General features: G+C 41.3%; 1 protein-coding gene across 16 annotated transcripts in view; it reads left to right on the top strand.

The window, feature by feature from the left end:
- LOC100121009 (regulating synaptic membrane exocytosis protein 2) overlaps positions 1-23997 on the top strand; it is a 74078-nt gene that overhangs the window by 41492 nt on the left and 8589 nt on the right. For 10 of the 16 annotated variants that reach the window (XM_031929145.2, XM_031929157.2, XM_031929155.2 and 7 more), the window contains 10 exons: positions 2043-2072; positions 3425-3599; positions 4259-4428; positions 4657-4853; positions 5105-5342; positions 7033-10148; positions 11321-11500; positions 16741-17032; positions 20482-20696; positions 23732-23871. In XM_031929145.2, the coding sequence (XP_031785005.1) occupies positions 2043-2072; positions 3425-3599; positions 4259-4428; positions 4657-4853; positions 5105-5342; positions 7033-10148; positions 11321-11500; positions 16741-17032; positions 20482-20696; positions 23732-23871 (4753 nt within the window). Of the gene's footprint in view, positions 1-2042; positions 2073-3424; positions 3600-4258; positions 4429-4656; positions 4854-5104; positions 5343-7032; positions 10149-11320; positions 11501-12248; positions 12460-16740; positions 17033-20481; positions 20697-23731; positions 23872-23997 lie in introns of all 16 variants that reach the window. The other 6 variants (XM_032599159.1, XM_032599160.1, XM_031929146.2 and 3 more) reach the window with 5 other exon arrangements.

The following is a 23997-nucleotide window of genomic DNA, read 5'->3' as shown; positions in this document are numbered from 1 at the left end:
GATCAAAAAAGTCGTAGTATATAAGTAATAGACGCACACAGGCTGTACTCCCCGCGTGATCACTCGGCCGCGACGCCGGCTGATAGCGGCTGCCTGAGGTCGTCCGCCAGCGTTGTCATTCTGACATGAGCTTCCCTCCGCGCGCGGCCCGTGTGTACGGCATAAAAGGGACTCCGAGCAGCGAGTCTCTTGGCTCGGCGAGAGAGGGTAGCTCCGGCGAAAGGGGGAGAGGGAAGCTCGCGTGCGTGTGTGTGTGTTTGTGTGCGCGGCGAGTTATAAAGCTGGGCAACAAGCCAATTGACATGGCAGTTGGCCTACGAGCGCCGTAGCCAGCGGACTGGCTTTTTCGGGCGATTTTTCTGTCGCACCGGTGACGACGAGGTGACGCGCGGAGAGCACGAGTGCGGCAGCATGCAGTGAGAGAGAGAGAGAGAGAGAGAGAGAGAGAGAGAGAGAGAGAGAGAAAGTGCGGCTAGCCTCGATGCATTGCTCTTAATCGCCGGATTAATCCGCGCGGCGGTGCGGCTGCTGCCGTCCTCGCGCGGCCAAGTGTTCCCGTCCATCCTCCTCGATATTCTCGATATTTTGAAAGTGTGTCGCGCGAGTGGACGAAATCACGAAGGCGAAACGAATGTTCCAGTGCGTCGAGTCGGTAGAGAGTCGCCGTGTAGTTTTAGTGCTTCTTCTCGTTCTGCCTTCTCGCGAACAAGCTCTTTCTTGGCGCCAGCGCATCGGCGAGACGATCTGCTGATGTTTGCTGCGCGAGAGCTTCCCCGAGACGAGCATGTGGCTGGAATCGTGAGTCGAAAAAGTCCACACGTCACATCTGCATTCTCTCGGGCGCTCCGAGTTTGCTGGCACGCATACACTTCACGCAGAGCTCATAATTCCCGCAAAATCCCTCCTCCACTGCGGCGGCGATAACTCAGCGCGACAGTCGTTCATCAATTTTTGCGCTTGCACACGTACCGGCGATACAAATACATTTTTGAGCGCCTACTCGCGCGCTTCTGCATTCCGCTCGTGTCCACGCCATTTCTCCGGCGGGCGCGGGTGAGTTTCTGTATAAAGCCCTTCGATGAAAAGCGCGAAATTCGTGATTCGCCTGCGGATGGCAGAGTGGCCGCCGACAAAAGTTAATAACGATATGCATGCGCTGAAAACTAACGACTGCTGATTTTGCCCTCGCCCGTGCAATGTAGTAGTATATGGCAGCAGGGGATGCGGCAATGAATGCAGCGCTGTAGTCGACCTAGCCTCCCTGTACCTAACCTCTCGTGAAACTTCTCTCTCTCTCTCTCTCTCTCTCTCTCTCTCTCTCTCTCTCTCTCTCTCTCTCTCTCTCTCTCTCCCTCTACTCCAGTTTCGCCTTTTTCGCGGCGCTTACTACTAGCACACCGCGCGAGCGCCGCCTCCATCTGCACATATTTAATAAAACGTTCAATATGCTCTAATGGGATAACTCGGGGCGGGTTTCAGTATAGCGCATTGATAAATCCATTGCGGAGTATTGACGCGTGCCATTCTCGCTCGCACGTCCGCGCGGCTGATGCTCGATGGGTTTCTCGCTGTTGTTATCTTTGCTGATCGAAGTGCATCGCGCGGAGAGTATCTTTAAATCGCGTACGTTATCGGCCGCATTTGAAAAAGTTGAGTCGAGGTGTCGATTGCGCGCCGCCCCCAAGGTCCGTGTCTAATTCGATTACACTTGGGGAAATGCGCTCGGAGCAACTAGATCCTCGGTTTCATAATGTGCAGTGAGCGAAATATGATCGAGGGGGACCGAGTGATATTTCAAGAGCCTGGACTGCGCACAAGAGAAAAAAAGCTGGAATGAATGGAGGGTATGTCGCGAGAACTTTTCGAAAACCATAGTCAGTACGGAGATTGTTATGCTCTCGGTCGCGAAGACAACTCGCTCCTTCTTATCTATTTGTCTTTCTTTTTCTTTTTGTTTCTGTTCTATACGACAGTCGAGCGCGAAGCCTCCGTAACTGATTTCGATTCTGTTTTAACTCTGTGCTTCTTTATTTACTTTTTAGGTTTCATAATATGCCGCCAAATTATAAGCGGTACGATTATTTAATATTCTATATTTTTCTCTCATGAATCATGCGTTCATGTGTGTCTGTTTAAAGGCGGCCTGTTTTTGTTTGCCACTACCTTAATATGCATAGTTCTTCTCTAGAACCGGCCTTAGCATACAAACTGATACACGAAACACACTCAAGATATGCAATTCCACGCCCACTCGACACTTCAAGATCGTTAAAGCAAGTTGCCTACGTACGTTCCACACAGCCGACGAAAACGCAATTGAATTTGTTGTAGCCATTATACCCTCAGCAGTAGCCTGTTCAATTCTGTTCGATCGTAGCAATTAGAAAAATAATAAAGTTCATTGATGTTCGCGTCATCGCTCGACATGCTTCGCGTATCAATTGCGGTACGATTTATATCAATAGTTAAAGATGTACTTGCGCGCGCGAGGAACATGGCTTCTTATAGATGGGCTTACGAATGCGAGCTATGGGAGCAGTATACATGCGTTGTGAGTGTATGTGTGTGTTCGTACATCATACTCTCGCATATAGAGACATCAGCGCTAAAACGCACGCGCGAAGATTATCCAAGCGAGTGCAGTTTCTATGTAGCTTCGATTGAATGTGAACGTGCACACGATATACCGCCACATTGTAACAACGAACTGCTGCATTCGGATGGCTTCAATCGTGAATTGCGATCGGAATATATTGCTGCTGCTTTGGAGATGAATTTTTAAGCGATGCAGACGTTTATCTGTTCGGTTTGACTTGCTAAGTAGTTAAGGTCGTTTACGGTCAAACGCACGATGTTGTAAAATGTTCGAATGCAGCATGTCTTACGCATACCAGTATATAATATATTATACGTAGCTTATGTCATTATTGAACTTGAATTTTACATAGCAAGAAATAGGCGACGTGTTGTTGTGCCTGTGCGTTTGTCATTCGAATTCAAGCTAACAAATTTCAGGCGCAGGTATATAATTGTGTCATGTGTGCAGGAAACGCATACTTACACGAGGCTGGTTTTTATTGGTTCATGTCGCTTGGTATTATAACAAACTGAATAATTCGCGCGTCCAATTGGGAAATTCAAAGTTGCTTATGTCCTCCTCAATGTTGCTAACATTATACGAAATATACGAGTAATTCGAAATGATACATACACTTATGCCAAAGTATGAATGAGCACACGCACACCTCCACGGAAGCTCTCACGCCTCACGTCCAATTAGTCGTACTCGAAAGTCTCCTCCCCGTAAATTCGTCTAGTCCCTACCCGCCACATCCACCACCACACAGTATATAATTATATTTTAATCGCGATGACTAATCTGAGAAAATAAATTAAAAATTCGCGCACGACTGCTGGACTGCAGCCACTATTCCAGCCCGCCGCCGGAGAAGGAGCTTTGCGTGGACGGTGAGCACCGCAGCCGCAGGGATATGTCGCCCCAGGGCAGGAAACGCGCCGCCCTTATGGGCTCGCGCGAACAGCCCGCCTCCATATCCGGCTATCATCAATACCGAAAGGTCAATTTCCGACAGTTCTCCGTATGTACTACCAGTGTGTCTTTTAATCATTAATTCATTTATATGTAATCGTATGTTTGTTTTATTTTTACTTTGATTTTGTACTATTAGGTGATTGCCATTTCATAGATTTATGCAGTTATGCTATAGCATATGATGTGATACGTTTCGTAGGTGTTTTCATTGTGGCGCTCTCGTTTTTTTGTGTTCAATAAGTTTTAAGATGATCTCGTTTGATTGAACAATTTTATATATCCTGATAAGAAGGTAATTTTTCACTTTCTGCGTGTACAAAGCTAACTGAATGTAGTTAGCAAACGTCCAAACTCGGCAATATAATATAAAAGTGATCCAACTGGCACAATTCTTAATCGTACCAACGCTCACTTCAATCTACAACCACACCAGAGCGCCACAGTTGAAAATTCCTAACTGAGACTTCTCTCTCTCTCTCTCTCTCTCACTCTCTCTCTCTCTCTCTCTCTCTCTCTCTCTCTTGCTCGAGGAGCAAAAGCAGAATTGAAACATAGCCTAGATAAAGCTCGGAGCGCACACATAGAGGCAGAAGCAGAGAGAAGGAGAGAGCGTATATATGTATCTATTATATTCGAAGGATGAGAGAGTCGGGGAGAGAGATAGAGAGAGCAAGCCAGTGAGCTTTGGGCTTCTCATTATTGCAGGACGAGCCGCACCGGACGACTATGCTCGGCCACAGATCCCACAGCGCAGCGCCAATGGACTCACCTAGCCTGCACTACCGGGGCCGTTCGCAGAGTCCCACAGGTCATCGGTCTCTCTCGCCACCGGACCACAGATCCATCCCCTACACATCCGGATACATGTCGGCGAGGTTTGACACGCTCTCTATCTCTGGATAATGCTCAGTCGTGAAGTCTACTCGTATTACCGATTTTCATCGAGTTTCCTCAATTCCTTTCACGCCTGATCGGTGTCTTTGATTTTTACGAGAATACGTTATAGCTATACTTACCGTAATAGAGTCTCTATATATCGCCGGTAAACGAGATTTCACACATTTCCCGCATAGATCGACATCCATGTTAATGATCAAGTGTAGTAATTTTTACAGAATCGGATCGAGGTCTGCCACCGCGACGCCCACGGGCTCGCCGAAAAAGCGCCAACTGCCTCAAATACCAGCCAACTTGCATGCTGCCCTCAAAGAGCGCGTCGCTCAAGATCTCGAGGAGAGAGCGAGATTCATCAGACATCGAAACCGGCCAATGCACACTTTTTACCGAAGTGGAATGGGAGGTGATTTCTCTTATTACTACAAATATGACTAGAATTTTGTCGAGTACTAAGTGCTTATCTGCAGGTGCTTTGCGAAAGCGCCTTGGCATTTTCAACCACTCCTGGCAAATATTCAAAGCCCATGAATAGTCTTGCGCAATTTTTTAAAAATCAATAACGCATGCAGTTGCGTACGGAAGGGCTATGCTGAGAATACTGCACTCGTACGGTGTGTGCATTGTCGCGCACTTATATCGCAATGTCTTGCACAGGTTGGGAGAGGCGATACAGCGGACTGTCGGATTCGGATCTGCCGTCGATGGGCCACGAGCCTCACAGTCTGTCGCACAGTCACGTGCACAGGATGCCGAGGTCGCGACGTGGCCATATCAGTCCAGAAAAGGACGTTCTGGCCGATCTCGGCGATTCCGATATGGAGAGCATCGCCTCGGTGACGAGCAGTGCCTTCAGCACGCAGTCTGAAAGGCCGCGTGGCTCTCGGGGACTGATGTGAGTATCCAGGCCTTACACTTGCTCTATACTACTGTATCACCATTATATAAATATCACGCACCGATTGCTCACCGTTACAAAACTCACATCTTCTATTCGATGAAATTGTGTAAAAGCCTAAGTCGACAGCTCTCAGACTGGCTTTTTCTCTCTCATCCAGGAGATCGGGTGCAGATCTCTCTTCTCTATATCTAGATATCTCGTGCATTGGCTTGATTTCGGCAGCATGAACATAGTCTGATAGCTCGAGACCAGAAAATCCTTGAGTTAAATGGACATTGCCGGATTGGATTGCGTCCCTAGATTTTGATATCTGTATACGCATAGTTAGTGGTAATTGAGTAGCTCGCGGCCTGCCTGCTTATGAACTGCTTTGATCCTCCTTCACATGTGCCCTCCCCCCCCCTGAATCACGATTAGTCTGACTTATTTCTTCTTAGTTAGTTTAGAGCCTTAGAAAGTAGACACTTAGAGCTGCACTTCCTAATGCATTACGCCAATGTCCATTTAATGGCGATTTGAACATAAAGCATTCAAGTTTTATAGGATAAAACACGAGAAACAGATAAAAGAGCGTCCCATTCTGAAGTTGATTAAAGGCGTCGGTTAAGCGCCAGTGTGTCGGTTGAACGGTGTTATTCTTTTTTCGTTCGTTCATTTGGGCTCGCGTTTTTGAATTGTTAAATAAATACTTGTACATGTACCTCACTGCAACTGCACAAGCTTTGTTTGCATCAGTCATTGTTTCGCTGTTCATGAACCCCGAAATCCATAGGTTGCGAAATGTCCAGACGGAGAGAAACCGTCCTGTAAAATTTAGTATACTCTGCAGGAATTTTTACCATACTGAACAGTAATTTCGTCACAGACCAACAGTTCAGTAACTTTTACTAGACAGTACAGTAATTTTTATGGAAGCATTGAAAATCATAAAAATTCGAATTCCCGGCCTTACCACATCACCTTGTTACAACGTTTTCGCGATTCCATTTATTACAAATTAATTGAAGTTAAAGCACCTTAGAAAAAATCTACTCCGATCGGGACTCGACCCTGCAACCTTTAAGGTCCGCGTCCGTTAAAAATACATCTGCATGGTGGCGCGTCAAGGCGTATGAACAGCTGATTATGGAAAATCGTGAAACGGCTTCGAAATTATCGAAAAATACAGTAAAATTTATCACGTAGTCTAGTACAAACGACCAATCGCCATAAATTACTGTACTGTCTTAGAAATTTTATTACACGGTAATTTGCCCACTCTTCTCGCTCTGTGATCAAATTACTGTATTTTTGAGTAAAATTTCCCATACTTTTGGTATATTTTACTGCACTGTTTCTCTCCGTGGCAAGAGTCTGCTCGTTCGATCGACCCGAGGCGTCTTCCGAGAATTGGCATTTTGATGAAAACAAAAACAAACAAAGAAACAATAAAAGCAAAAGCAAAAGAGCAAAGAATGGGGCCCCCTGACTCTAATCTCAATCTTTCACACACTGAGACTCTCAAAGCATATATCACCAGAACCAGAATACAAAATCAGTCAATCAATATCTACAACATCTCTTGTATGAAACAAAGTAAACTGCCAAGTAATCAATCAACAAACTATAATTTGTAATGATAATGATATGTTATATATGTAAAAGAAGGAATGGTGCAACTCTATATGAACAAAATTGTTTGCAGACCGACAGTTAAAAACGTTTTTATACCCGGTGTCGTATCCCCGATGCCCCTACCCCCTAGGCGCGCTAGGCGCAAGCACCGTCTTAGGGTACCCTGCAGTGAATGCCATTGCCCGAGTAACAATCCCTGTAAGCCTAGGAGCAAGTACCACCCGAACAGCAAGCACAACTACCATCTTCCCTCGCACCACAATCCCCTCGTACGGAGCAAGTCCGCAGTCGTGCGCTCGCTTTGCAAGAGGATGCGCGCCCCCTTCACGCGCTCCCACACCGTCGACGAGAGCGTGCTGCGCTACTACAGCCCCGAGACCAGCGAGTACACCGTCAGCGAGGCTCTGCTCCTCAAGCCCGAGTACAACGCTCGCGGTGGCGGCGGCGGCGGCGGCAAGTCCAGCCGCATACCCGAGATCTACGTCGAGGACTGCCTCAGCGTGAACTTCAACAAGCGCCTCATCGACAAGTTCCGCGCCAAGAACTGGCGCTACGCCGACATCAAGCTCACCTCGTCCGGCTCCTCGGCCCCTTACGAGCCCACGCTCCCGCACCTCGTCAGCGCCACTGCCATCGCCAGCCAGAGCTCCGCCGCGGCGGCTGGGCACTTTTCCACCCCCCATCACCGGCGCTCGCGCAGCTGGCAGGACCGAAGCACGCGCAGCAGCAGCGCCCTCTGCGGGACCGGGAAGACTGCCAGCAGTGCGAGCAGCAGCAACGCAGCCCTCGCCAGAGCCGCGGCACTGGCGAGCGCGGCCGCTACCACGCGTAGGAGGAGCCTCTTTTGCAGCAGCTGGACCTCGGGACACACTCCTCGCCTACTCGACTACTCGAACACCTCCACCAAAAACACCACCCACCGATCGAGCATGCGTAGATCCCTCCTTTCCTCCAAGGCGCGAAGCTTCGACTACGACGCCTACCACTGCTACCACCGCCAACGCGACGACCACGACGACTACGACCTCGCGACGACGACGACGCCGACGCTGACAAGACGCAGCAGCAGACACCCGACGGGACGCCAGGGCCCGCTGTCGTCGCGCCGCAGCCGCAGCTTCGAGTACGAGAGCGTCTCCGGCAACATCTTCAGCGACGACAGCCTCCAGACGGCCCGGCAGAAGATCAAGAAGAACATGTCGCTCAGCGACGAGGGTTACGGCGACAAGATCCTGGCCCTGGGCGACCGGAGCAAGTCCTACTACGACTCGAACGGCGACGGCAAGCTCATCCGCGACCTCCGGAAGAAGAAGAGCCGCCAGAACGACCTGCGACTCGTCGCTGTGGACGACGACGAGCACGAGCCCGGACTCGCCAGCCGGCTCATGTACGGCTACGACTCCGAGCTCAGCTGCGGAGAGACTGAGATCTACCTGCCCAGCGAGTACGGGCCGGTGGACGCGAGCAAACGAAAGTACAACGAGTTCGTCGAGAGCAAGCCCGCGGCCGGCGGCGGCCTCGTCAACGACGGCTTCGAGCACAACGACGAGCACATCTACTGCAGCATCGACGAGGTCAATCCGGCCTACAGGAGCGAGCTCGAGGAGCTGTCCAGGTGGCGCAGCGGCGGCCGCAGGCGCACCAGGAGCACCGATTCCTACCTTAATGCCGACTACGCGCTCTACGACAACTGGACGAACCTCCTGGACGAGGGCTACGTCGACGGACCCGGCACCGCCGATCAGCGATACTTCGCCCCAGAAGAATACAATCGACAATCCGTTAGATACTGTAGCGACGAGTATGACGCGAATTTAGAGGACTCGTCGAGACCAAGAATAACCGGAGCCAGGGCCCAGGCGGCCGGTCGCGAGGCGACGATCGCGACCGAGGCGCCGGCCTACTACGAAAACGTGCCTTACTCAATCGATACACTGGACAGTCTGCCTGTACCGAGCTTGCACCAGAGCAAGCGTGTGATAATGGCTCGCGCCGAGTCGACGCCGATCCTCCGCTCGGACGTGGATCCCGGATTGGCCTATTCGGATTACTCGAGGCGGAGACGACGAAGGAACAGCAGCTGCCCCGAGAGCCGGGAAATCGACCGGTCCGCTGCCGAGAGGAGAAGACAGTACGACGAGGACAGAACCCGAGCCGTACTACAGAGCGACGAGGAGTTCGGCTCCGCGGAGACGGTGATAGACCGGAGGTACTACCACTACGAGCCGACGAGACAACGAAGCGCGCACAACAGGCTGGACGGCCTCGAGGAGGGCACGAGGCACAGGAGCCGCCGGAAAGACAGCTGTCCCGACTGCCGCGAGGAGATGCTCGAGATGGAGAGGGCCAGGGAGCAGCAGCAGCAGCAGCAGCATCAAAGGACGGAGCACAGGCCGCGCCGCAGACGCAATAGCAGCTGTCCCGAGCCTCGCGAATTCGAGCTAGACGCCAAGGAGAGACGACCTGCCCAGCAGCAGCAACAGCAGCAGCAGCCCAAGAGGAACGTGGCCATTAGCGATACCCTCGAGTACTACGAGTACTCGATGGAGAGCGAGAGCCAGTGCAGCGAAAACTGCGGATTTGGCCCGTGCGATCCACGTAGGCCCCATGAGCGAGCACCCCGCCCCGGTAACGCTAATTCAAATCTCTTTGATTCCCATACCGCTACCTCCGACACTGCTAAATACCCGCGGACCACCACCACCACCACCACCCATGACGACCATCATCATAATTATCACCACCACCACGACCAATATCGCGACTATCCACCACCACCACCACCACCTGCGCAACCGTCAATGGCCCACTACCACCACGAACTGCGCCCCACCGCTGCGATAACGAACGACGTCGACTACGATAACGTGGTCGTCGTCGGCTCCGGCGATGATTGCGATGATTGCCGCCGCTTGTCGCGTCGTCGTCTTCACGACGAATTATCCCAACGTCCGACGCGTGGACGCGTGGACGACGACGGCTACGGCAACGACGACCGATGCAATAATCGACGCTCGTCCTCTATGCCCGAATGCAGTGATTACGCGAGCCAGAGCAGCTCATACGAGAAGCCCAGCAGGTATCAGCACGACGATCATAATAGCGATCGGCGCAACGGCAGCATCAAGAGGGGCCAGTTCACCAGGAGCTTCAGCAATGCTGACGCGCCCACGGACGAGAAAGTTGGTGAGTCGACCGATCTCTCGATTCTTCTCTCTTCTCCCCATTCCTTCTCCTCTTTTCTCTTTTTTTTCAAAACTTTTCGGGCTTTCAGCATGCTCTTGTTACTATTATTATTACTAGTATTATCGTTATTACATCCTTATATAATTTCTGTCGTTACATGTTTCAGTTCCACTGTTATATCTCGTTGTACACACGTTTTTGACAGCTCCGAAGCTGAACTTTTTGTTTCGCCTATACTTACCTCGACGACGTCACATTTTCAACAACTTACCGCATGCAAACTGCAAGCCATACCGTGTATCGTTCCGCCTTTGATTTTCATTCAAATCGAGTCTCGCATGATTCACGCATATTTAACATTTATAAAAGCGTTTCTCCATTTCACAATGCCCTTCAAACGATCTTACTCCGTACTTGCCATTTGGCTCGCTTCCAAAAATTCCTTCAAGATCTCCGGTCTTTTAACGCCTCCGAGCGCGATAACTCGATGACTCGCGTATATCTTTCGAGAATGACCGCGACACCAATGACAAAAATGCAGTTTTTTGTGCTTTTCGCGAAGCTCACGTATCTCGTAATAAGTCACGATTAACTTTATCTTTACCGCTGCTAGGTCTTTTCGTTGTATGAACATAGTCTGCACATCATTAATAGCATTCTGCACATCCGTTTATTCGCCATTCGACCCTCAATGTCTACTAATTTTAATGCTATTATTTCTTTACCAGAAATTAGGGGTTCAGAGAATGAAAACCATTGAGGTTTTACATTTGCCTATATAATGGTCAATCGACTCAATAAGGTCCCATAGAGCGTAAATATAGAATCACAGCACCACATACATGCCGAAAATGAACTTTCTTGACACTATCTTTGGCAAATTTGGTTGTTTTTCCCCTAATCTTTCAAATAGATCAACTATCTATTATGTAAATCAAACTAGTTGTATCGTACGGTATTGCACATCTTTATTCGATGAACAAGTTTGCGTATACTTTTTTCAAATATAACTTATAGCTGCTATTTGAAACGTACTTTTGATTTGAGCTTTTGCAAACATTTGGATTCGCATCATGAACTCAATCCAAAAGTGCTCGAACCGACTAACCGCATAAACCCTCTTGACTCTCTTGCAAGAAATCCAACTAACAGTTGTTTTGTATTCAAATCAGACGGCAGTCTGAGCGATACGGCGGTGGGTTTGCACGTGGAGGAAAGCGCACGCCGGGGTCGCAAAAGCTCGCCAAGCAGCAAAAGCGGCAGCGGCAGCAGCAACGGCGGTGCCAGTGCCGTCCAGTACCAGCCAGGATTGGGCAAGAAGAGCAACAGTACGAGCCAGCTCTCGGCGACAGGTAAAATACTGCATTCTTCCTGGTATCCAAAGATGCGCTAACACTTATATTGCATTTTCTTATAATCGTACCTTGATTCGTTGAGTAATGCGATCATCATCACCGGAATTGAGTTATTATAGTGCAGATGTGATGATTTTGCTCAATCAATTCGAACGCGATGTTAATTTATATACACACACTTTACTATACGTATATTTTATTATAACCAGACTAGTAGCTTACAGCAGATGTTGAAAGTAACGATTGAGGTTTAATTAATGTTCTTCGTTAATTACTTCTTAAACTTCCTATAGAGGAAGATACGATTTCTTGATTACTTATATATAAACTTTACATCATACTTATAGCAGTTTCTTTGTAAACTTGTGTTTCTTTTGATATACTCATATGTTCAAATATATACAAGTCTTGCAGAAGTTTAGAACCGTGTGTAAACGTTGATATTATAATAGATCTCTTGTTTCATTAATCTCATTTCTAGGTATATTACATTGCTCACGCATACTGTAATTTATCTAATCTTCTTTATGAATGAACGATACGTCGCACTCTAAGCTATCCATTTTCTACATACATGACAATACTCTCATGATTCGCACATGAACACAAAGACACTGACAGACAAAACAGAGCGAACCGACGAAGATATTTCATCGTACACCTGCAAACTTCAATCTCACAAAAAAGTAGAAAAAAAAGAAGCAAAATGCGTTAACCGCCTGACGTGTTTGTTTGAAAAAAACATGCGTGGGCGAGGAGGGGCGCAAGCGGCGACTGGGCTTCGGCAAGAAGGGAAAGTCGTCGTTTACGGTTCACAGAAGCGAGGAAGTGCTGCCCGAGCAGCAGCCGTTCCAACAACAACAGGCCTCTTCGGATGCGGCCAGTGGTAGAAGTGGAAGACAACCGAGCTCTGCGAGCAGCGACGGCGAGGGCGAGGGCAGCGGCGACGGGGACAGGTCCGATTTCTCCTCACGAGCCTACGTAGAGGCGCAAACTAGAGTTTTTTGTTTGTTTCTCTTTTCATTTTCAACGGAGAGAGAGGACTTATTCGCCGTAGTCAGTAGTCGTTTTATTTGCTGTCGATCGATATTCTCTGGAGGTTTGAGCTTCTACAAATAGTTTGGGGACCTTTCGAAGATTGTTGTCAATTGTCGATTTTACCAACAGTTTGAGAAAGTGGACTAACTTTGGCCATTTGTGGAAATGACTGTTGCAATTATTTTCAAGTATGTTACTAAAATCAATCCCTTCCAATTTTGTTCGCTCAGGATAAGGTAACACAGGGATGATGTTCATTATTGTTCAACCAGGTACCCTGAATTCAAAACTTAACTTTTGTCAATCTTGAATTCATTGTCAGGAGAACTCAATGATAAAGTGTACGCAATATACTCACAATGCCGTAAAAAGATTAAGTTTTTGAAAAAAGTGTCTGCTATCTATCGAGGACAACATGCGAAAGAGCCTTCGACGATGAATTGTGAGTACAGCAACGTCATCGTGACAAGAAGAACAAGAACAACTGACAAACCAAACAGTAACAGTTAAAAAACACACAGAACGACATCTTATAACATTTTTTATTTTGGTTCTAGTTAGAAATCTGCTTATAGGAGTGTGAGATACTTTCAAATCAAATATATATCAGCAATTAGTATATTACGACACTTTTGCGGTAAAGTAGTTTCACCCTCGCTTCGCTCGGATAAGTCCCCACGAGGGTGAAATCCCTTTACCCCCCTAGTATCGTACGGTATTTTATGACACAACGTGTGTAAACTGAGATTGAGCGAGTGCATTTTTGCACAAGCGTGGCATAAATCGAGGTTTACGCTACGGCATGTCATAAAATTTTATTCTAACATGCTTTGTTTTAACACAACGAAAAAATAATCAGCATTGAAATTTGCAGTCCAAGTAAAGTAGATTATATATAATTTACACTCCAATAATGCGAAAATCTTCTGTCGAGAGAACTCAAAAAAACGTGAAATTTATTTTCTTTGTTAAGTTTTGAATTCTCTGAATGTTTAGCGACGTTTCGTTACTTTATTTCTAGCTGTCTTTGGATTTAACGTGAAAAACTTTAGCGTAAATAGAATAGCACAGCCTCGAGTAGCATCGTGGCAATATATTTTTTTTATTTTTTGAAGATTATAATGGAAAATATCTTGGCGAACCAGGTGAGCGAGTAAACAGTCAACTCGGTAATTCGCTTATATTGCAGTAGATGCAAATTTTCTATAGATTTCTTTTATAATTACTATCAAAAGAATAGTTAACTTATGTATCTTCGTTTGAACTCGTGTTATCATTTCAACGACGATACGCAAGTCAAATGTTCTTTCAATTACATAGTTTGCGCACGGCGAAAGTCGAAACTTTCCTACTAATATTATTATCATCATCATCATCATTATTATTAAATATAGCATATAGTTTTTAGAGTAGCCTAGTATTTCATAGTATGAAGTAATAATATACGTACTTATTTTTGGTATTTAGAGTAGTGCTGATGATAGAGAGCTAGGCGCCTGATTTCTTTTGTTTATCGTTTTTAAGTATCGTCGGTTTATTTTTCACCACTTCAAGGAGCCGTTGAATATATGCCATCATAAGTTTATGCTATTCAGTTTGATATTTGTTGTAATAATAATAGACAAGCGTTATTTGCCGCGAATTCGTTTTTCAGATACTGTGCACAATTTGTACTGCAGATTAGTTAATCAAGTATATGAAAAATGCACTGTCTATAATTTAGCACTATGCATTTTCGAAGAGGTATTATTTTCATAAATAGTATAATGGATTAATGGATATAATATAATATAATAGATTAATGGAAACGGCATAAGAACTAATAATAAAAATATTCTATATGAAGTAATTATAACTATGACAGCATTATATACTCATGCATCTATATAAGTATCTTTTTAAATACTTTTTTTTTAATTTATTTGATTAATAACAATTGATTTATATAGTGTTGACATTTTATGGAAAAATAAAGTGTTCACTAAGGGTTAATATTTGAAAAATAAAGTTTAATCTTTTTCTGTAACATATGCACGATTTCTGCGCTTTTTTGACCTAAAGAGCGAGCTTAAAGTGTCCTTTTTTTGGCCTGGAAAAAGCGGGCAAAAATGTCTTTTTTGCCCGCTTTTTGAAAATTTTTAAGGGGGCACACCACCTTTGAAATTAAAATCAAAATTATTCATTAAAAATTTATAAATGCTTATATAAATGAACCAAATTTTTTTTACTATTCTTAGACATAATTACCTTTATTTTGATGGTTTTAGACCTTCTATATACCTCTATAATACCTACGTATAGTAGGGAGTCCATAATTCACTGACCGTAAGATTCCAAAGGAACGAATGGCCCAAATGAGCTCAAACTCTAGGATATTGTTTAAAAGTACATTAGTAATATGCTTATAAAACTTTTTCTATGAAATTTAAACCAAATCCCCTCATTCGTACCATAACTAATTATGTACACATAACTGTGTGTGTCTATATATATATATATATATATATATATATATATATATATATATATATATATATAATACTATGAGAAGCACTTTCAAAAAGGTTACCTTAATGCCGCTTGTAGCCACGAAAAACGTAGAAATCATATATGCGTTCCAAAAATATGGTGCGCATCTAGGGCTAAGTGGACTTTCTTACTTTGTGTGGTTGTTCCACACTTGGTATAAAAAGTCCACTTTACGCCCTACATACACAATATACTATTGTATGATTTTTAAGTTATAAATAAAATAATATACAATGTTTTGTTCAAAACAGCTACTTAAAATGTCTATAACACAAAGACCACTTGTCTATCATACCATAAAAAACGATATTTCAGAATTTTGATTGATGTTTTTTATTTTGAAAAAATTTATTAGAACAATTATTTGAAAGAAAATAACGATAAATCAAAATTTCAGACTTCCTTAAAATTATTAAACTGGTATTAAAGTTTATATATTCAATATGGCTAACAATTTCAAACACACTTTATAGAAAGGTTTCTAAACAATTTGGGTTAGGGGATGTCGTCTCAAAAAACACTGTTTTTCTATTATATTTTCTCTATTTGAATAAAGTTTGCAAATGAAAAACCGAGTCTGTAGCACCGTAGTGTTAAGTTTAATGAATCGTTCTACCAAAAGAAAATTTCGATCGGACTTTCTGTTTTTCTAGAAGTTTGGAAATACAAAATACCTCGTGGCGGATTTGCGAAGCTTTTGAGCCGACATCCCCTTACGACACATCATGCACACACACACACAAACTTTAAAGGAGAGGCCAAAAAAGGCTAGTTAACGGGCCCCACGGATGTATTGTTCAACGATAGTACCTGTGGGGATCCGGTGTCGGAGGGCCACTTGTGCAGAGTTTGCTATGCCTATACGCCACATAAAACACACACACACACACACACAAACACGATATACGATATACGATATTTTTAAGTAGCGTATTAAGATATTTGGAGTCATAATTAAATATAGTCTTTTTATAATATAAACCAACGGAAATTTTCATTGATTTAAAGCTTCCTCTTTGAGAAAGCAATAAAGACCATTACATATTTCGCCGCATCGTACTGCTGTAATTTCATATGCTCCTTAAAAAACCAATAGTAGGATGTCTATAAATCCTCATAAGCCAATTTGATTAGTATATGTTCTTACTTGTTTGTAAGTTTTGAAGTTTTTTAAATAGACGTATTCAGTAGTTGATCCCGAGTACAGCCAGACATGCGGTAAACGCATAGTTATTACATTATATTCAGAGACTCCTACTCGACTAATTTATCAATCCGCAATGATGTCGTCTCACGTCGATGGAATCTTGCACTCTTGAAGATTGATAAAAATACACAAGAGCACATTTTTTTCAAAAACCAGAATACCCTAAACGTTTGCCTCAAGAAACCGTAGGCGGCCTTCAATACTTTACTTAACATGCTTCGAAAAACGCGTATTAAGTCATTTTTCCTTCACATTCGGGAAAAGACAAGTCCCCTCAGCAGCAGACCTCATGGTTGCTCAATGGCAAAAATATATACCAAGAGAGAGAGAGAGAGAGAGAGAGAGAGAGAGAGAGAGAGAGAGAGAGAGAGAGAGAGAGAACGCTTAGTCAGCCGGTGTTTCTTCTTTTCTGTTTGTTCCTCGCCACCTTAACAACACCACCACCACGAACATCACATGACAGAATGCAGTGGCAACGTCTTGGGCGGCTCGGGCTTCATGGGCCTGGGCTCGAGCTCGGGCACGACGCGCAAACGCAACAGCACACCCAGCAGCATCCAACGTTCTCAGGAGGTCATGCCCAGCTATCACCACCAGCAGCATCACCTACAGCAGCAGCCATCCCCACACCACCACCACCACCAGCGTCTGGTGGCGCCAAGTCCCAGCCGGGGGCAGGCTTCGGGAGGCACCGGTTCCTGCGCCAGCGACACCGCCGGCAGCCTCAACTCTATATCGAGCTCCGAGGGAAGCTCGTAAGTAGTTCCTCAAAGAAAAAAGACAAAAAATGAGTGTCCAGCAAACTCGAAGCCTCGACTGCTTATAAGTACATACATTTGCCCTCATGCACTCTATTTTGTATACATGGGCCTGATATATATACCAGATGGATGCAGTTACACATACACAAGCATATATGTATGCAGTGAATCATTGATACACACGCACACACACACGAATCTGTACACTGTACAATTCTCGAAGGTGTGCGTATATGGTTATGATATTGTTGTTGGGAGAGAAGCCCATGTAGGAGAAAATTTTCCAGATACTTACTTCTTTTTTGGAAAGACTGTGACATATGTGTGAACCTACAGGTTACAGTCCGAAACTACCTTATATGAGTATTTTTTAATACACGTGTTACAGATCTTATAAAGAATAATGTGTTGTATATAAATCACTATTTCCTTATTGTTCACCTTTATAAACTTATCTCTGTCTTCTACTTCTCACTAATTAAGAATTTATTGAGTATTTTTGATGATATGTGTACATTTACATCATGTATATCTTTATGTGTACGACATAGTAAACGAAAACAAATTAAAGTTTTTCTTTCCTGAGCTTTTGAAAACAAGGTTGTTATTAAAACGTTGAACTGCAAATCAAAAACAAGAGAACTGAGGTCAAGAACTTTTATTGGTTTTTGTTTGCTACTTGCCATTATATTGCAAGGTTGCGTTATGCTGTCGATTGATGTTTTTCTTATATAAATATGTATGTATAAACTATATGTGTAATTCACATTGCAATAATAATCAACTATTTATGCCACTCTGTCATCGATAAAAATGAATTTTGTATCATTACAATCTAAGGCTTATTAGATATTAAGTAATCTACGTTAAATCTTCACATTAATCAATGATTATCGGCATTTTCTTTGTTTTATACTTGAATTACGTTTATTCATTCATTCTCTTATTATAAAAGAAATTTTTTTCAAGAAATCTTTTTTCTACTGAAATACATTATTTATTTTTCATTATGTCAAATGGATAATCAGCAACTGAAAAACCTCGAAAATAAGCAGAGCTGAATAAGACAAATAAAAAATTTTTAAATTGTTAAAGCTATTGCTTGAAAATTTTGGCTTGCAGACTTAAAACGCTTAAGACGCGGTTTTTATGAATTTCTTGTATTTGGCATGAAAAAAGTTTTTTCTTGCATTACAGCACGCATCTTTGCTTGTAAAGGTATACTTTCTTTATATTTAGCAACAGGAACGAGTGAGTCACTTTCGTGTACCTTTTGTTTGGAAAATTCTTATTTATTTCAGAATCAACTACATTGATTTTTAAAAGGCTCTTACATTTAAAGCTTTTAAGTTTAACCATAGTTTACACAATATTTTTTTACGCTACTTTAATAAGTTACTGTATGTACGATGGTAATTACTACATTTTAATCAAATATAGGAGTTACGCATGAACCCTAATTCAAACAGTTGGAGTAATTTCATCAACCTATAACAAAAAATAAAAGTATTCTTTTCTATGAGTACTTTTAAATCTTTAAAAGTGTAAATTATTACATTTTTGTTATTATGCGATAAAAAAACTGCGCGCAGAAGTTGAACAAAAGTACACCGTACACTGTAGTGCTCCACTCTTTCCATATAGCTTTGTATAAAAAGTTAGTGAGTTATGGCTGTTTCCTAAAAAAAAATTCAGTAGAAAGACTCACTGAATGAAATTGTAAAAAATTTTGTGGATTTCATAAGATTTATGTTACCTGTTTACAGAAAGTGAGTAGTAGAGATCATAAAGACGATATAATTTGTATACGTCGTTTGTAGATGTAGATTAATTAAGTTTTTTTTCCAAAGTTTCCAGAGCCTTGTTTTAGCAATCAATCGAGGTATGTTTCGAAGAACTAATGATGATATAATGATAGAATTTTCATTTTAAATTCAACCTGATATAAAGTACAAATATTCCATACATCATATAAATTATCAAAATATTTCTTTTACTTCTTTTAGTACTAAAATTTTCTGTAACGATAAATATATTTCGATGTAGTTTCCTTTTAAGTATATTTAGTTAGCTTTGATTACGACTAAGTATCAGCTGATGCGTTTATTTTGCATGACAGTATAAAAAGTATAACATAGTAAATCACCTATCAAAGATTATTCCTATCTATTTTTACAACTTTCATTTTCAATGAAACAACTATATGTATGGATCTTTGTGTGTGTGTGTCTATATATATATATATATATATATATATATATATATATATATATAAATTTTATTCTATTCTAGTCGCAGAAATACTGTATTTTTAATTCAAGCACAAAGTGAAATGTTTATTCAGGTACCAGTATGTAATAAAAAAAACAGAATTTCTGCGAGTTTCTATATACTTATACTTACTTTTACTACTTAACATTGCGCACACTTTTGTACACTTTATTATAATGAAACGTTCTTCTTGTCCTGAGAATGGTCAACCGATATTACCAAACTTCCACCATTGACGTGACCTATAGACATACGAACAAAATAATGAGCCTAAAAACCCCACCTTATCTCCTTTGAGAGAAAAAAAATGTTCATCGATTCGTCGAAGGCTTGAAAAATTGCCCCCCATGTTTATTTGTTTCAACACTTTTCCAGAAAAAAACCTCTTGGTATATGTCTCGAGTAGTTTTCGCTATCACTTTAAAAGAGGATTCCGGCTTTCACTATATTGTGTCTTTCCACATACATATAAAAATGCTGATCTCTCAAGCCTGTTTTTCGATCACTTTTTTAAGAGAATATCGATGCTTGTGCCTCTCTTTCTTATGTTATGTTTTTTTCATTGTCACATCTTTATTATTATTATATATGATGATTGACCATTGACCCTGGTAGAAATTTCACGATATTTTATGTGTTTGCTTTGAAGCTAAAATTTTCTTGTCTGTATTTATATTTTTATAATAAATAAATAAAGCGTGTATTATTTTAAAATATCGGTTAAGAAAAACAAATTTTTTCTTGATGTCTAATTGTTGGCCTGAATAAAATTGAACGGAATAAAATGATTAATGATAATTCATACTTAAGGTTTAATTTCCACCAGGGAATTAAAATAATCTGTATCCCAAGTATATATTATGGTTATATAAGAATGTAAATTAAATATTGTATATGTTTCTTGCGCTGTTTGAGCATTACCTAATACCTACCCTGTCCTAAAGAAAGTATAATGAAACGTGTTTTCAATTATATATAACCTTTATTTGTTCCTGGGATATATACTCTTAGTCATATGAACTTTTGACAAGCCAACTAAACTTAATATTTATAGTACTTTGTTTATTCCTGTGAATTACAAGCTTTAGTTGGTTTCTCTTTGTTGTGAGGCACATTTAATTAGATAGTTAATTAACACTTTTCTTTTCTCATGTCCTCTCACTAATGAACAGTTGGTCACCGAGTTTGCGAATGGCGGGTGAAAGCGACCAGCTGAACGAGTTTATCGAGGGCCTCGGACCTGGACAGTTGGTGGGTAGACAGGTTCTTGGAGCACCTTCGCTTGGCGACATTCAGCTGTCACTGAGCAACACGAAGGGCTACCTAGAGGTAGAGGTTGTCAGAGCGAGGGACCTCCAGCCCCGGCCAGGTAGCAAAGTTTTACCAGGTACGAAATGTTCCACTTAATTTTACGAACCTATACATAACTATATATTTGACTGCATTTCAATACTTTTGAGAATTATGTTCTGAATAAGTATAATAATTAGAGTATTCCAAATAACTTACTTCCAAGTACTTATACCATCTTACACCACTTATCATTGTTGTTTAATATGTACCTGAAAGAAAATAAAATTACCTACCTTTTCACCGCGGATAATTCATATTATTGTTCGTCATTCTTTTATTATAAACCATACAGTGAAATTTTTTGAAACTGTTATAACTCAAAAACTAAATGTCAAACCTTTATAAAAAATCACGGTAATTGAAGGTTATTAGAACTATATACCACTTTAATTTTTAGTCATTTCATGGAGTAGATTCGGAGAAAAACACCAAAAACTGGAGAAAGTCCTTTTTCTATGGGACGCGATAACTCAAGTTCAAATTTTGGATTTCTCACCCTGTATACTCTGTATAACTGAAAACTGCATTGCTTAGATCTCAGCTTCTATTAACTGGATTTTAATTTACCTAGGCATACTTTCTCTGCCTTTTTTCATACCAATTCGTGAAAAATAAGGTGAAAAATAAAAGTCTTAGATTATGTTAAATAAAAAAAATGTTAGTCTCCAAAAAAATGAAACATATAATGGTAGGAATGTATCAACTAATACAACTGACACCCTATATTTACCAATATATGGGTTGGTAAATAGGGTGCCAGATGAAAATGGGAGGGTGATGTCTCTTGGAGCTTAGTTTAAGGGGATGTCGGCGCAAAAGCTTCGCAAATCCGTCACGGGGTATTTTCTATTTCCAAACTTCTAGAAAAACAGAAAGTCCGATCGAATTTTTCTTTCGGTAGAACGATTCATTAAACTTAACACTACGGCGCCACAGACTCGGTTTTTCATTTGCAAGCTTCATTGAAAAATTTTTATGTAATAGAAAAACAGTGTTTTTTCACGGAGAAACCGAACTTGGGTTTATTGCATGAACGCACTAAGAAATAATACCTGAACTTTAAACGCATGCTTTTTTTGAACGAAATAGACAGGTTTAAGGCAAGTGAGATATACGAAAAACGTCTGAGCGCTCATTATACAAAAATCGCAAGTGACCCATCGGAAAATCCTATGAATCTCATGCAAAATATACATGACAATGGCGACCACGCATGAGGCTCATAGGATTTTCCGATGGGCCGCTTGCGATTTTTAAATGCACTGCGTCCATGCTTCTATCCCGATAAGCACACTTTGAAAAAAAAGCATTCATAAAGAATTTTCGAATGTCCGCATTAAATAAAGAGTTATAGTATTCAAAAAGTATTCATAAAGTAATCTTTATATACAAATTTCTGAAATGTACAATGTTATCAACTGAAAGTAAAGTATTTCGCATAGTTGTGTGAAAAGTATTTATAAAGTATTCTTCACGAACAACATTATCAAATACAAAATGATATTAATCAGAAGCAAAGTATTTCGTAGTAGTAAAAGTATTCATAAAGTATTCTTTATGAATGAACCCTGGTAGAAATGACCCTAAGAACTGGCCATTTATTATGGCCATTTAAATCCTAAGAACTGGCCAGTTACTGGCCTGTTCTTAGACTCATTCCTACCAGGGAACATATATATCAAGAATATTAAGAACTAGTGGACTTTCTACAAACTCAACACTCGGTCTCAAAAACCCCACTTTACTTTTATTACTGAATATTTTTCTCTGCAATTATTCATTGGTTGTCATTTATTTATTTATTATTAATTAGCCCATAAGTAAATTTAATTAATATATCAGATCTAAAATCTGGTGTATAATAATTCGATTTAGGTAAATGGTTAGCGCACTCAACTGCCGTGTCGAAGTTCAAGGTTCGATCACCACGAAAAACTTTTAATTTCTTAATTATATTTCTTCTAATATATTAAAAACAATAATCACAATAATAATACCTATACAACGAGTGTGCGACATTTTAACGAAAATTAAATTCTTTAAAAGCAAGAATTATTTATGATTACTTTATGTATGCTTTATGATTTCTTTAGTGGTAACAACTAATCCACGCTAAATACTAAGGAATACTTAGTGATTATTGTATGACTTCTATTTTGGCTCCAGGGCATCTGCTGCGAAATTTCATTTAAAACATAATAATTCTTTATGAATGCTTCTGAAGCGGACATTCGTTAAAATCTCAAGCTATCATTAAGAATTCTATGAAAATACTTATTGAAAAAAGGCATTCACTAAGAATTCATTACAATTTTTATAAAATTTCTCAATGCTGATCGGGATTGCTAGTTCGTTCTCTCCGTGTTGGGACGACATCCCCTTAACCCTTATAACTATGCGAGAGAGAGAGAGAGAGAGAGAGAGAGAGAGAGAGAGAGAATCATAATTAATTATGTACATTTAAGGGATAAAAAAAATTTTGCGAATCAAACGAAAAAGTACAAAAACTTTATAAAATTATATGTGAAGTAAAAACAATTTTGATATTAAAGCAATACATACCTATAATGTTAAAGGAAGCTACGCGCCAAAGAATTAGCATGTTTTTTTCTGAGGATCAATTCTTTCTTTAACTATTTTCAAAATGAAAATCGAATAAAAAAGTTTGTACATACTTCTATTATACGTCCTCTGGCACTTTAAACTGATGAATGTGCAAGTAGTAGTTTATTGTCAACGCATTTGTTTCGGTTGGCACAATGACCTTTTCAAGTGCTTAACCTGACCCAACGCATAAAACGGTCGACCTTTTTCGCAACTAGTTTAAAAACATCACATGTACGATTTCATCAGATATAATTACCGTCACTTTATTTAACTCTACTCCTGCTAGAACAATGCTTTTACAAATTTTACGCGCAATGTAGTTATTTAACTTTTAACTTCAAACTTCAATAATTCTTTTTAAAGAAATCATCCATCACTTAGTAGTCGCATTACAGAAACAACATTTTTTGTTTAAACTACTGAATACAGCATTTCTAAACTAATAAATAATTTCGTTTTCAGCCCCATACGTCAAAGTGTACCTTGTAAATGGTAAAAAATGCATAGCGAAAGCTAAGACGATGACGGCAAGGAAAACACTAGAACCATTTTACCAGCAACCCCTATCCTTTAGAGAAAATTTCCAAGGATGTATATTGCAGGTACGCTACTATCTTTATAGCTGCATTACTCTAATTTTTATTTTAGCTTATTTCTGGGCAGGATTTCTGGTCATCGTATCTTGATACAACCTTTATCTAGAAATTCTAGAAATACTTTGTAACAAA

This window comes from Nasonia vitripennis, chromosome 4 (assembly GCF_009193385.2).
Source record: "Nasonia vitripennis strain AsymCx chromosome 4, Nvit_psr_1.1, whole genome shotgun sequence".
Classification (NCBI taxonomy): Eukaryota; Metazoa; Arthropoda; class Insecta; order Hymenoptera; family Pteromalidae; genus Nasonia; species Nasonia vitripennis.
Note: the sequence above shows the minus strand (reverse complement) of the source record. Positions and strands in the feature narration are given on the sequence as shown.